The sequence below is a fragment of the Charadrius vociferus genome, unplaced genomic scaffold (assembly GCF_000708025.1).
Source record: "Charadrius vociferus isolate BGI_N301 unplaced genomic scaffold, ASM70802v2 scaffold355, whole genome shotgun sequence".
Classification (NCBI taxonomy): Eukaryota; Metazoa; Chordata; class Aves; order Charadriiformes; family Charadriidae; genus Charadrius; species Charadrius vociferus.
This window is the reverse complement of record NW_009648451.1, coordinates 374,615-388,881: the sequence shown is the minus strand read 5'-3', so window position 1 is coordinate 388,881 and position 14,267 is coordinate 374,615. Positions and strand designations below refer to the sequence as shown.

The following is a 14,267-nucleotide window of genomic DNA, read 5'->3' as shown; positions in this document are numbered from 1 at the left end:
CAAAAAAAAAAACAAAAAAAAAACCAACCAAAACTTTCCATTCTCTGGGCTGCATGCTGTTTAGGGATTTCCTCTTGTCTGTGAAACTCTGCCTTGCTGAGTTCTCAGGAAAAGTGGGTCAGGATGTGAGGAGCTGGCAGGTAGCCATCTCCTGATCAAGAGGCTCTGGGGACAGGTGAGGATAGCCTGCAAAGAGCCCACAGGGGAGCTTGCTTGGAAAACATTATTTCCTTCCTCTGCCTCCTGCTAACTCCAAGAACTGGACTCCAGGGCAAGGCCCGATAGCCCCAGGAGCCCCTTCTTGCCTGGTGTTCTGGGGCAGCTTCAGGTAAATGCAGCTGGGCTGCTCTCCTGGGCTTCATTTGTCCACTTGCGGTGCAGGGCAGGGCCGCGCAGCCTTGCACCACCACAACAGCTCACAGCAAAACCTTGGACATAGAGGTAAACGGTTGCAGATTGTGTAAGTGCCAGGCCTGGACAGGTGCTTCTGCCAACATTTCCTATGCAGTGTATACAAGGGAGGACATTACAGTGTCGCTGGCTGAACAATTAGGTGGATAAAAAGATGGTTATGCCATCAGATTCATAGAGTCATAGAATCATAGAATTGTTTAGGTTGGAAAAGACCTTTAAGATCATCAAGTCCAACCGTTAACCTAACACTGCCAAGTCCACCACTAAACCATATCCATAAGCACCATGTCTACACGTCTTTTAAATAGCTCCAGGCATGGTGACTCAACCACTTCCCCGGGCAGTCTGTGAATGTTTTCCTAAGATCCAATCTAAACATCCCCTGGAGCAACTTGAGGCCATTTCCTCTTGTCCTATCTCTTGATACCTGAGAGAAGAGACTGATCCTCACCTCGCCACAACCTTCTTTCCTGTAGCTGTAGAGAACGATAAGGTCTCCCCTCAGCCTCCTCTTCTCCAGGCTAAAAAAACGCTCTTCATAAGACTTGTTCTCTAGGTCCTTCACCAGATTTGTTGCTCTTCTCTGGAGACACTCCAGCACTTCAATGTCTGTCTTGCAGTGAGAGGTACAATCACTTTCCTACTGCTGCTCACCACACTATTTCAGATACAAGCTAGGATGCTTTTGGCATTCATGGCTACCTGGACATGCTGCTGGCTCATATTCAGCTGGCTGTCAACAAACACCCCCAGGTCCTTTTCATCAGGCAGCAATCCAGCCACTATTCCCCAGGCCTGTAGCATTGCATGGGATTGTTGTGACCCAAGTGCAGGAGCCAGCACTTGGCCTTGTTGAATCTCATACCATTGGCCTCGGCCCATCAATCCAGCCCATCCAGATCCCTCTGTAGAGCCTTTCTACCCTCAAGCAGATCAACACTCCCACTCATCTTGGTGTTGTCTGCAAACTTCCTACTGTGCACTCAATCCCCTCGTCCAGATCATTGATAAAAATATTAAAGATATTCTGAGGTTAACGGTTAATGGGTTGTACTTCGCCTAGTGCAGTGGAGTACCACAGGGGTCTGTCCTGAGGTCTATACTATTAAACACCTTTATCAGTGACCTAGAAGAGGTGATGGAATGCACTCCCATCAAGTTTGCAGGTAATGGCAAATTGAGAGGACCAGGTGATGCACTTGTGGGCAGGGCTGTCACCTTCTAAGGCTAAAGGAACGGGCAACAGGAACTTCATGAAAATCAACAAGGACCAATGCAGAGTCATGCCCCTGGCCAAGCGGCTTGCCAAGGGTACAGGCTGAGGACTGACTAACTGGGGATCAGCTCTGGGGAAAAGAACCTGAGGGTCTGAGAGGCTGCACAATTCCCATCCTTGGAGATTTTCTAACACCCAGCTGGATAAAACCGTGAGCAACCTGGTCTGACTTTAGAGTTGATGTTGCTTTGAGCAGGAATTTGGACTAGAAACCTCCTGAGGTCTCTTCCCACCTGAGTTATCCTGGGATCCTGTGATGTCATGAAAAACTTCATTATAGAGAAGTCCCATTGGAATCAGTACAGAGACGCTTTGTTTGCTGGGGCCCAGAGATCCGATCCATGCAAAACCCCCATGAATGTTAGAAACATGTCAGCCTGTGCATCGTTTAGGATCAAACCTATAGGTTTTTGAGGATCTTTTCACATTTTTAGGGCTTACCAAGAGGTTGGCACAGAGTTGTAATCTTACATGATGTACTGGGCCTGGCTAGGATAGAGTTAATTTTCTTCACAGCAGCTCATATACTGCTGTGTTTTAGGTTTTTGACCAAAACAGTACTGATGACACATTAATGTTCTAGCTTTTTCTGAACAGCGTTTGCACAGCATGAAGGGTTTCTCTGTTCCCCACTCTGCCCCCTAGTGAATAGATCGGGAGGTGCACAATATGTTGGGAGGGGACACAAGCAGGCAGATTATCTGAACTAACCAAAGACATATTCCATATCATATAACATCATGCTCAGCAATAAAAAGTGAAAGAGGGGGCTTTAGGGGGATTAGCCATCTTTTTCCTGGGAACTGGCTGGGCATTGGTCTACCCATGGGAAGTGGTGAGTGATTGGTGAGTGATTGCTTTTGCATCACTTGTTTCGTTTTGTTTTCTTCCCTCTCCTTCCACTTATCCTCCACTTACTAAACAATTTCCTTGTTTGTTTGTTTGTTTGTCTGTTTTATCTTGACCCACAAGTTTTTATTCTTGTTTTTATTCTTCCTTTCCTCTTCTCCTGTCCCACTGGGGGTGGGGGGAGAAGTGAGTGACTGTGTGGTGCTCACTGAGGTTAACCCACAACACATGCCCTGCCTGTTTGTTTCTCTGTGGCAGGAATAGTGGATGACCCCAAGGGTCTTCATGTCTTAATGAATTCCTAGGGTCTATTTTTTTTCTGACATGACCAGATGATGGATATAGAAGAACGCCTGCAGACAGTCACTAATGCTTCTGATTCTGAGTCTGCCTGGATTGGTTCCCTAATCATTCCCTGGAGCGTTTCCCATGAAATTCTTGGCTCCCTTAGGAGAGGACTCCACTCGGTGGCTGAAAATCTCTGTGCCTTTCCAAGAGTTTGATGACTCATTCTCCCCAAGGATGAATATATCAACAGACCCACTCAAAAGCACATACACACGGGTCCTGGTTTGGAGTATGACTATGCCCTCCTTCGTCATCATATTTGTCAGGACTTCTTAGTTAAGTCATGGCTTCTACGAGGTATTGATATATCTCCTATGTGGTGAGCACACAGCTGTGCCTTCATCTCCCCACTAACCTATGAAAGCTCTAAGAAATTCTAATAGTCCCTCTGTGTGCTGTTCGCTGGCCTCAAGCCTCCTTATATGGGGATCCTCATATCAGGGTCCTTCAGGCAGCCTGGGGTCCCTGGTTTAAGAACAATGAGAAGCCCATGGCTTACTCTATTTCAGAGAATATCATGTAAGATGGACTTAGCTTTTAATGAAGAAATACTTGGCCTTATCACTGTATGTTACTAACCTCTTTGACTAACCTGAACCGATTCTGTGTCAAGGTGACCTGCTTAGTGTATGAGGGAAAAACTGTGGATGTTGTCTGCCTTTGGCACCATTTCCCACAGCTTTCTCCTGGAGAAACCGGCTGCTCATGGCTTGGACAGGTGCACTCTTTGGTCGGTAAAAAACTGGCTGGATGGCTGGGCCCAAAGAGTGGTGGTGAATAGCATTAAATCCAGTTGGCAGGTAGTCACAAGTGATGTTCCCCAGGGCTCAGTATTGGGGCCGGTTCTGTTTAATATTTTTGTCAATGATCTGGACAAGGGGATTGGGGGCACAGTAGGAAGTTTGCAGACAACACCAAGATGAGTGGGAGTGTTGATCCGCTTGAGGGTAGAAAGGCTCTGCAGATGGATCTGGATGGGCTGGATTGATGGGCCGAGGCCAATGGTATGAGATTCAACAAGGCCAAGTGCCGGCGCCTGCACTTAGGTCACAACAACCCCATGCAATGCTACAGGCTTGGGGAATAGTGGCTGGATTGCTGCCTGATGAAAAGGACCTGGGGGTGTTTGTTGACAGCCAGCTGGGGAGCAGCCAGCTTGCCCAGTTAGCCATGAATGCCAAAAGCATCCTAGCTTGTATCTGAAATAGTGTGGCCAGCAGGACTAGGGAAGTGATTGTACCTCTGTACTCAGCACTGGTGGGGCCTCACCTCAAATAATGTGTTCGGTTTGGGGCCCCTGACTACAAGACAGGCCCTGAGGTGCTGAAGCGTGTCCAGAGAAGGGCAATGAAGCTGATGAGGGATCTAGAGAACAAGTCTTATGAGGAGAAGCTGAGGGAACTGGGGTTGTTTAGCCTGGAGAAGAGGAGGCTGAAGGGAGATCTTATCGCTCTCTACAGCCCCCTAAAAGGAGGTTGTGGCGAGGTGGGGGTTGATCTCTTCTCCGAAGCAACAAGTGACAGGAAATGGCCCCAAGTTGCACAAGGGGAGGTTTAAATTGGATATTAGGATAAATTTCTTCACCAAAAGGATTGTCAGACATTGGAACAAGATGCCCAGGGAAGTGGTAGAGTCATCATGCTTGGAGGTATTTAAAAGACATGTAGACGTGGTGCTTAGGGAGATGGTTTAGTGATGGAGTTGTCAGTATTAGGTTAACGGCTGGACTCAATGATCTTAAAGATCTTTTCCAACCTAAGTGACTCTATGATTCTATGATTTACCTACAGTAATTGAACCTCTACTGATTTCAGAAGGATGGTTCCCAAGTGTCAGAGCTTGTTGCCATAAGCTTCAATGAGAATTTGGCTGCCATTGAGAAGAATTTGTAGGGTGGGAGAGCAAAGTCCTTGAATTAAGATATTGAATTTGGAGCCGATACTATACAGATATGAGCTTGGCTGTACCATGGACATTCTTAACACTCAGATTAACTTGCTTGACCTTAGATTTTCCAGCAGTTTCATTTGCTTTGTGTGCAGTTTCTTTGTTATTTCAGTAGATGCCTTGCTTTAATCTTTAGAAAACACTGAAAGAAATCAGCCTTTGCAGAAGCATTTAAAATGCACCACTTATTTTGATCTTCAAGGCTTTGTGTTTTTATTGAGTTTTAAAATGCAAGAAAAAGGCGTAAAAGTGGTGTAAACAAGCAGCAGCAGATGGATTTACTCTGTCAAGTGCAGGTTGTCCTTTCACACATAAATCTGTTTAACCTCAGAGGAAACAGGAAAACTATGAATGAAGGTAACTAGCTTTGCAAACCCTTAAAAATTTAAAGATTTTCTTGAGAGTTACTGGAAAAAGGTCGTAGAAACAGGATGTGCCATGTTTCCTTTCACTTCTTTTGAAGCTACAGGGTGTCAAAGGTGTGTTTCTTCCTCAGATTTAAAGTATTTCTATACAAATAATGGCACCTATATCTTCACCCTTTTGTGTCTCTCAGACTCCCAGCCCTGTGAGACAAGAGATATCCCTTTACCTATTCAAATGCAGTATTTCCTTGTCTGCACAGCAGACATGAACATAATACAGGTGGATTCTTTCCTCAGTACATCTGAGGGGAAAATTGATGGAAAAAAACATGAAACTCGTGGAAGATGGTGAGAACTTTGATACTGACTTCAGTTACAGTGGTTTGATTAAGATGGGTACGGTGCCAGGAAACCTCATCTTTCTCGTGCTGTCTGAAGTGTATATATACTAAGCTGGGTTTCCCTCCAGCCCCATGTCCAAGATAGCAGGTTTGCTATTTGTGCATGCATCTCCAGAAGCCCTTGACTGCAAGGAAGCATTCAGAATATTGGTGACCTTTGTTTTCGTCTAGCTCTGGAACAGGGAATACACATCATCTTTTCTCAGTCTGTTTCTTCATACCTGCCTGTGAATCTTTAATAACCACTACAGATTGTTCTAACATGAAAGGAGTGTCCATCACACAGTATCTTGTTCATACTTGGGTTGACACTTGCATAGGGAAAGAGAGAAAGCACGGTATCTGTTCACTACTGCTATCTTCACAAATAAGTTGCTTTGGGGAAGAAAGGAAGGTGGAACCCATATTCTCTCAGTGGAATGCTCTGCTTAAAGCCATTCCTCATAAGGGTCCTCATAATTTCCGTTAGCTGTGACTGTGCTCCTCTCCATATTTTCCCTAGATTAAAAGCTGCAAAACATGCTCTTGGTGGAGGCTGGTGGAGCTGTGCCACCTGTTGTACCTACTGATGACAGTCACTGAGAGAAGGGAGATCTGGGCTAAGCCAAAGCACCATCATTGACTCCTTCCCACCCCAGAGGTCTGGACACTGGGCAAGCCTAACACCACTCACCTCAGTTGTGAAAACTGAGCACTTCCTAACTGGTGGTAGCTGCTGTAGGTACAAGATCTTCATCCAAGGGTGGATGCTGGCACCTCACACCTGCTTCATAACCAGAGTGATAACCTGTCTAGATAGCTGGGAAGGTAAATGGGACAGTCTATCTGATGAACCAGCTACCACTATCCTGTGCACTGGGAGATCACAAATGCATCCCGCCTAGATGCAAGTTAGTACAACAGTCCCAGATGCTAGTTAATCAGAACAAATTGTTGGTGAGGGCAGCTCTTCTCTCATGTTCCTCAAGACCTTGGGCCAGCTGGATTGACAGACCTATTCAATGCCACTCAAGAAGAAGCTGAAGAAGCAGACGTAAGGCCTCATCACTGTAATTTTCATTTGTGGGAAACCAACAGATCCAGCTATCAAGCAGTAACACTTCTCCACAACTCATATGTTGACAGACGGACTTCTGTTGGCCCAGTTCAACCTTCGCTTGGGACTTCCCTGCTGCCATCTAATCTGTAGCTTGCAGTTATATCAACAACAGGATCTATTAGAGTGCAGGAGGCTTTGGATGGGTTGGGGTGTAGTTTCCTGGCCAGGACTTGCAGCAGAACCTAGGTATCATGGCATGGCAGACACTTGTGCCAGGGTGCAGCGAGGGCCAGCAGCTCCCTCAGGGCTGGGGAATAGGGAGCTGAGTGTGCTAACTCCAAGGCCTGTCCCACTGCCCCCATTCAGGGAGCAGGGCAGGCCTGGAGACCCTCAGCAGGTTCAATCACATCTGCAGATTATCAAGCAGGTTCATGGTGACAAGACAGGAGGAGCTCAAGCCTCCTGGGCTGTTGACGTACTGGTGGGCCTGGCTTGACAGACGCCATGGCCCAGGCCGGGGAAAGCTGGGGGAATCTGGAAACTGACAACCTGCAGTGTCGCTGGAACAGGGACTGACAGGCCTGGTTTGGGCTGAAGGGGGATCTTGGGCTCTCAACAGGGTGGAAGGAAGCCCTGGGGGACTGGTCAGGGGGCTGGCAATCATGGAGGCGGTGTGTCTGGTAAAGCAATTAATACTTTTTGTTCCTAAGCTAGGAGAGACCCATGACGCAGTTATGGGACCAAGGAAAGAGAAGCGATGCAGATTTCTCGCACCTGCATTATTTACCCAGTCCATTGCAGGGAAACCCACGTAGTGAGATCCGGTGGTAATGGAGGGCAGGGAGCATTTCCTGCCCGTGACATGACGTGCTGGGACAGGGTTTTCTTATGCCAAGTCCCGCTCTTGCTCCTCCTCACTCTCATCATAACCACAGTTCAGCGATTTCCCTTTTCTACATGTGGCATTAGCTATCTTGCTGTATCCTTATGCGTTCTGTGTCCTTAGGCAGATTATAGCCTGAAATTAACTCCAGCTTAATGGAAAGTGTTATCAGTTGCCATGGAAATGCCTCACCATGTGTTTGTGGTTGTACTTCCTGTTGTTCTTACGGCTAAAATCATTACATGACCCTCATTTTACACTTTCTTACAGTTCTCCTATAAATATCTGTTACTCATAACTGTGGTCAGAACATTCAGTCTTCTAACATGGGTCATTTTGCGTTTTATGCTGTGATCTCATGCCAGGCTATCAAACACTTATGCTAAAGCTTTCTTCAACAAAGATCCTCAGACTTCCTGGTTTGTTATTTAAGATCTGCAAAGCCAAATTCCTGTGGATAACTATCAACTGTCAAGGAAATGGGCTGATTTCGATGAGCGAAGAAAACGGAGCTGGTTACTTGCCTTTGCTAGCTGGCTGATACTGAGATAAGAGCTCCAGTATGCAGGAGGTAAGGGCTGCTGTGACAGGCAGCCAAGCATGGAAAACTGCCCAAGTGCTGTGTGACTCCTGGCCACAGTGTTGGCAACTATAAACAGCAACTCCTTTTGCTCAGTGATATCTCTGCCATCATTAGCAGCTTATGTGGGGATCTGTGCTGGCTCTTTCTTTGTTCCTCACATACATTAGGGATTCAAGAAGCGCAGTTTTGTATAAGCTCATCTATGCTGTTGTCATCATCAAACAAAAGACTCCCTTCACCATCAGCAGTGACCCTCACCTACAGTCTGTGGACAATGCTTTTGTTACTGGTAGCTCCACCTGAATGCCTCCAGAGCAATGGAAACACCTGTGCTATGAAGTCTTTCCCACTCACAACAAGGTCATGAGGGCCATTTGATCCTTATTGTCACAAGCAGAGTAACATAGAGAACCTGGGTTGGGAGAGACCTCTGGAGGTTTTTAGGCCAGCCCCCTACTCAAAGCATGGCTAACACCAAGGTTAGGACATGTCACTCAGGGTCTTGTCCAGCTGAAATTTTAATGTTGCCAAAGAGGGAGATTCCCCACCTGCTCTGACTGCCTGTTCCAGGGCCTATCTGCTCTCATGCCATACTTCGCTTGGTGCAGTGTGTGACCGTTGCCTTACATTCTCTCACTGTGCACCTCTGAGAAAAGACAGGCTCTGTGTAGTGGAAGACAGCAATTAGAATCATAGAATCATTTTGTTGGAAAAGACCTTCAAGCCCAGCTGTTAACCTAACACTGCCAAGTTACCACTAAACCATGTCCCTAACCACCACGTCTACACATCTTTTAAATAGCTCCAGGCATGGTGACTCTACCACTTCCCTGGGCAGCTTGTTCCAATGTCTGACAATCCTTTAGGAGAAGAAATTTTTCCTAATATCCAATCTAAACCTCCCCTTGCGCAACGTGAGGCCATTTTCTCTCTTCCTGTCACTTGTTGCTTGGGAGAAGAAACCAACCCCCACCTCGCCAAACCTCCATTTAGGGGGCTGTAGAGAGCGATAAGGTCTCCCTTCAGCCTCCTCTTCTCCAGGCTAAACAACCCCAGTTCCCTCAGCTTCTCCTCATAAGACTTGTGCTCTAGACCCCTCATCAGCGTCATTGTCCTTCTGTGGACACGCTTCAGCACTTCAGGGCTTGTCTTGTAGTCAGGGGCCCCAAACCAAACACATTATTTGAGGTGAGGACCCACCAGTGCTGAGTACAGAGGTACAATCACTTCCCTAGTCCTGCTGGCCACACTATTTCAGATACAAGCTAGGATGCTTTTGGCATTCATGGCCACCTGGGCACACTGATGTCTCATATTCAGCTGGCTGTCGACCAGCGCCCCCAGATCCTTTTTCATCACACAACTTTCCAGCCATTCTTCCTCAAGCCTGTAGTGCTGCATGGAGTTGTTGTGACCCAAGTGCAGGACATGGCACTTGGCCTTGTTAGATCTCCCTCAGCCTTTCTTCTTGGAGGGACATGGTTCTGGAGACATGTGGTGTGGTGCAGTGTATAAGTGTGTCATCCTGCTATCTGTCAAGAGAGCTGCAGCATCAGCCTGTCACCAAGCCTGATCACCCACCTCTTGAAACCAACTGCTCCTAGAGAAGCTTCTGCACACAGACAGGGACAATATAACCTATGGGATCCTCTCTAGACATTGTGCTGTCCTTAACTATCCCTGCACCTCAGCACGCCTCTTGGCATGCTTACTCAGGGCCACTGGCATGGCCTGCAGGCCCACATGCAACTGTGACCTTGCTATTACTCAGTGAATAGTGTCAGGCATGGATGAATCTATGTACTGTCTAAAGCCCTTCTTTCATTGAAAGCATTTCTTAAAGTTGGAAGCTTGCAATACGAGCAGCCCTAGTTCCTACAGATTCCTGGCATTTAAACACCCTCACAGTTGCACAGAAAACCAGACAATCACCTTCCTTCTTATGCAGCCTGCTCCTGACAGCCCTCCTTCTTTGGCATCATGGGACTCCCAGGAACTAGGCCCAGACTGTACTAATTCCCTTCTTGAGAGTATTCATGTCTCTGTAGCATGACAGCTAAGGGACTTGAGGAAAGGTAACAATTGGTAGCAAGCTGGAAGTGCTGCCAGGCAGACCCTGCAGCATGCTCTTAGGTAAGAGACAGCTGCTGCCTGGGGCACTGCTGGGACCCAGGGGCTGTACAGTGGCTGTTCAGTTGTGCCTGAACACAACTGGGATGGAGATCCTACAGCATCTGGCTAGCTGTGCCAGTTATCCTCTGGGAGTAGAAAAAAGACTGGTCAAGGAAAGCTTTAAATAATGCTGCTGTGACCAGAATTGCCAGTGGCTCAGGATTTTTACAGAATACAAAAAAGAGAAAATACAATCCAGGATACCCCTATCCAAGAAGAAACTGCAGAAGGGTAAGCAGCTCTGAGGAAGTGACAGGAAATTGTCAAAGAGCCTAGAAAACCTGGAACATCTTGGAAGGAACCAGTTAATGTGATGAAAGTGCTTTGGCCTGGGGCACTGGCAAGCCTGACTCTGTGGTAACAATCTGTTGGGATGCAGAGGGCTAAGCAAATTGCATTGTCTTCTTGGTCTAAATCAGTGCTTGTCATTCTTCTTTGTCCCCCAGATTCTCAGCCTTGTCCTTGATCAAAAGAACTTGGTGAGATGAACCTGCTAGGTAAGCATTTTCATTGGCTCAAAAGCTCAAAGGTACACAAGAGGGAAACAAAGCCTCAAGAAAGAAGCAACAGGTTCAACAGATCAGCAAATTGTCATTAACTGTAGCTCAGAGCTTGCTCTTTGAAGCTGGATGGGTGCAAAGCACTAAATAAGAATATCATGGATGTATTCAATTGAAAAAAATCACATGGGAGATCATACTCAAATAACATGTTTCTCTTCTTGCGTTCAAGTATCGAAACTAAAATGTGCTTTACCTCTCTAAACCAGCAAAGATGCATTGCAAACATAGTGTTATTATGGCCATTTTTGGGGGGAAGGTTAGGCCACAGAGTGAAAACCACTGGTGTGAAAGCTGAAGGGACAAAATCCCATCTCAATTTTAACTTCATTTTCCAAAGATCCATCACTAGGCGAGGAAGGTTCTGGTAGCTTTGTGCATCATGGAAGAACTGGTCATGATCTGCACTGTCTAACCGAAAATGAGAAGCCTGGGCTTCTCTAGCACTCAGACTCTAGACTCAGTTCTTTTGATTATTGTCTATCTTGCAAATTTTCACCCATATACTGTCATTGGATTTCCATTGGAGGTGTCCCAAATACAGGTATGAGTGCACCTCTTCTGCCACACAGCTGCTGTCAGGCCACTGCTCCTCATAAACATGACACGGACTGCACAAGTACGTGCCTTGAATTGGAGACATCTCAAAAGCTTTCTTTAACCTTGCTGCACGCGTTATGTCTGCCGAGTTAAGGTGGTGGGAACCTGAGCTTCCAGGTCAGGAGACAGTATGGTGAATGAGTCTCTTGCTCGTACCGGAGCCAGAGCAGCCAGAGCCCCACTCCGCAGTCGTGGCACTTGTCACCTGTGCAAAGGGCTCGCCACTTGAACAGCCACCTCACTGGGGTCGCCCAAGGGCAATGCTGTGGGGCTCCCAGGGCTTGGTTTGCATATGGCTCCCAAGGAAGACACTGCAGGCCCCCTCCGGCACACAGGTAATGTGCACAGCTGTGGAGGGTGACAAATTTTTCCCATTGCTCCAACGCAGGAGCATGGACAGGTGGGAGAGCCTTAGTTACAGAATCACTGAAGCCAGGGCCCACTATCAGCTCTTCAACAAAATGCTCCCTGACTCTGTGGCAGCTGAGCAGCCACACTCTATGCCCATGTTCCCCCAAAAAGTGATGTGCAGATGCAGCTTTTGTTAAAACACAGCATTTATTGAAATCTTTGCACCGAATAAAAGGAGTGGACTCCCAGAAGGAAGGGATTGTCTCAAAGAGGGAAGGCAGTCACTGTCCAGGTGAGCTCTGTCACAAGCTTCTCGCAATGGCCTCTTCAGCTGCATCGGCTCTGGCTCCCCAGAGTGTGCTTTTGCTGTGGAGGAAGGGTGCAGCAGTAATGCCCGCTGCCAATTGAGCAGCGTGTTCTCCGTGTCCAGCGGGCTCAGTTCCATGGCACCAGCTCCCCAGGGAGTGTCTAGGACGGGCAGATTCTCCACTTGGACCCCAGTGTGGTGCCTCTCACTTGGTCCCTGCCCAGCCAGAGCTGCTGGCAAGAATTTCTGGGCCCACGTGTAGTTGTCATCATGGCCGTGACAGTGTGAGGAGAAAGCAGGGTGAAACTCATCTTTGTCACCACCATCGTCATCAACGGCTGCTGCGCTGGGGAGACAATTGAGAGGACAACGCCGCCGCTTTTGGTAGAGGGCTGCTGTGCAGGGTATTCCCTTCCTCTTCCCTTCCCTCCCTGTTGGCCAAGAAGGCGAATGGCATCCTGGGCTGCATCAAGAAGAGTGTAGCCAGCAGGTCGAGGGAGGTCATCCTTCCCCTCTGTTCTGCCCTTGTGAGGCCACATCTGGAGTATTGTGTCCAGTTCTGGGCTCCCCAATTCACGAAGGACAAAGAACTACTGGAGAGGGTCCAGCAAAGGGCTACAAAGATGATTAGGGGATTAGAACATCTTTCCTATGAGGAAAGACTGAGGAACTTGAGTCTTTTTAGTCAAGAGAAAAGAAGACTGAGGGGGCATCTTATTAGTGCTTAAAAATACTTAAAGGGAGGGTGCCAGGGGGATGGGAACAGCTCTGTGCATGAAGACCTCTTTCAGTGTCCACACAACAGCAGTCTTACAAGCCGACTTTTCAACTCATTGAACTCATGCAGTGCCTTGGCGTGGGCCTCCGGATCATGTACCAGGTGCTGGAAGATGTTGTGAGGTTCAGCCATTTGTAAGGCTGGGGGCAAGATTATCTCCTCAGGCATGTTCTCATTGCCAAAGAAGAAGTGGTTGAGGCGTTTCTCCTCCAGGCAGGCACACAGGTACTCCATGATATCCTGCAGCCGCATCATGACTTCCCTTCTGTTCCAGCCCCCCAGGGGTAGGGTGTTCAGGAGGTGCATCACAACTGTCTTCAGGGTATAGGTGGAAATGTCTATGCCCACCAAGATGTGGGCACAGACCTGCAGGCATTTGAGGTGGAAGGTGTCACGTGGGGCCTGCTGGGCCACATGCTGGAAGAACTTCACCTCTGCCACAGCATAGCTCTCTGGCCACATGGTGCTTGGGGTGAAGATGGCCTCTGTACTCTGGCTGGTCACAAAGATGTCCGAGTCGCCTTGCTGCACCCCAGACAAAATCTCAATGATGATTCTTTTCTGGTCGGGTCTTGTCAGCTGGAATTTGCAGGAGCGGCTGCAAGGCAGCATCTTTAGACGGAAACTGGATGCCTGAGGCAAAAGCACCCAGGCTGATCTCACCAATAGATGGAACCAGCGGGCAGTTTTCTGTGCATCTAGGTAGAAGCCTGTGCAGAGGGTGTCTAGGAGACTGTGTTTCTCATTCCTCCTCTGCTCTTCCTCAGGGTGGTGGAGGAAGCACGGCACGTCCCCCACCAGACGCTCCCTCATGCAGGTGCACTTCTGCTCCACGCGGATGCGGAAGTTCCTTGCCATTGTCTCCCCAGCATCCCACAGCTCCAGGTGGAAGGTGTGCGAACGGGGAGGCTTCATGGGCACGAGCACATGGTAGATGACATCTTCTTCACAGGGACTCCAGCCTTCAAATGCACTGCCCAACCCAATGGCTGATTGCAGCTCTGGGAATAAACTATTTAACAAGAGCGATCTGAAGACAAGCATGAAGTTGTCCACCAGGTCCTTCACAGTCACGCACTCACTGACCCGGTTCTGAACTGGCCAATGGATGTACATCTCAGAAAACAATAGGTGGTCTTCAAATTCTCCGCCCTCGTCCTGCACCTGCTCACTGTCGCTGCTGGAGCTCTCCTCTTCACTGCTGCTGTCTGGCTGCTGGCTCCTTTTCCTCAGCCACCAGCAGAGTCCAAAGAGCACGACCACAACTCCAGCAATGGCCCAGAACTGCCACTGCTGCAAGGCAGAGAAGAGCAGGGCTCCCCGGGCAAAGCTTCTCTGCTGCTGGGTCTTCCGCTCCATCTCCCGCAGCAGCCGAGTCATCTGTCGGCTCAGCT

At 48.1% G+C, this 14,267-nt stretch overlaps 1 protein-coding gene across 1 annotated transcript; it reads right to left on the bottom strand.

Annotated features, from left to right (window-relative positions):
- Nucleotides 1-12,882: 12,882 nt before the first annotated feature.
- On the bottom strand, nt 12,883-14,253 carry LOC104286952 (inositol 1,4,5-trisphosphate receptor-interacting protein-like 1). The gene has a single exon (XM_009885601.1). The coding sequence runs from the start codon at nt 14,251-14,253 to the stop codon at nt 12,883-12,885; it is 1,371 nt and encodes a 456-aa protein (XP_009883903.1).
- Nucleotides 14,254-14,267: the final 14 nt, after the last annotated feature.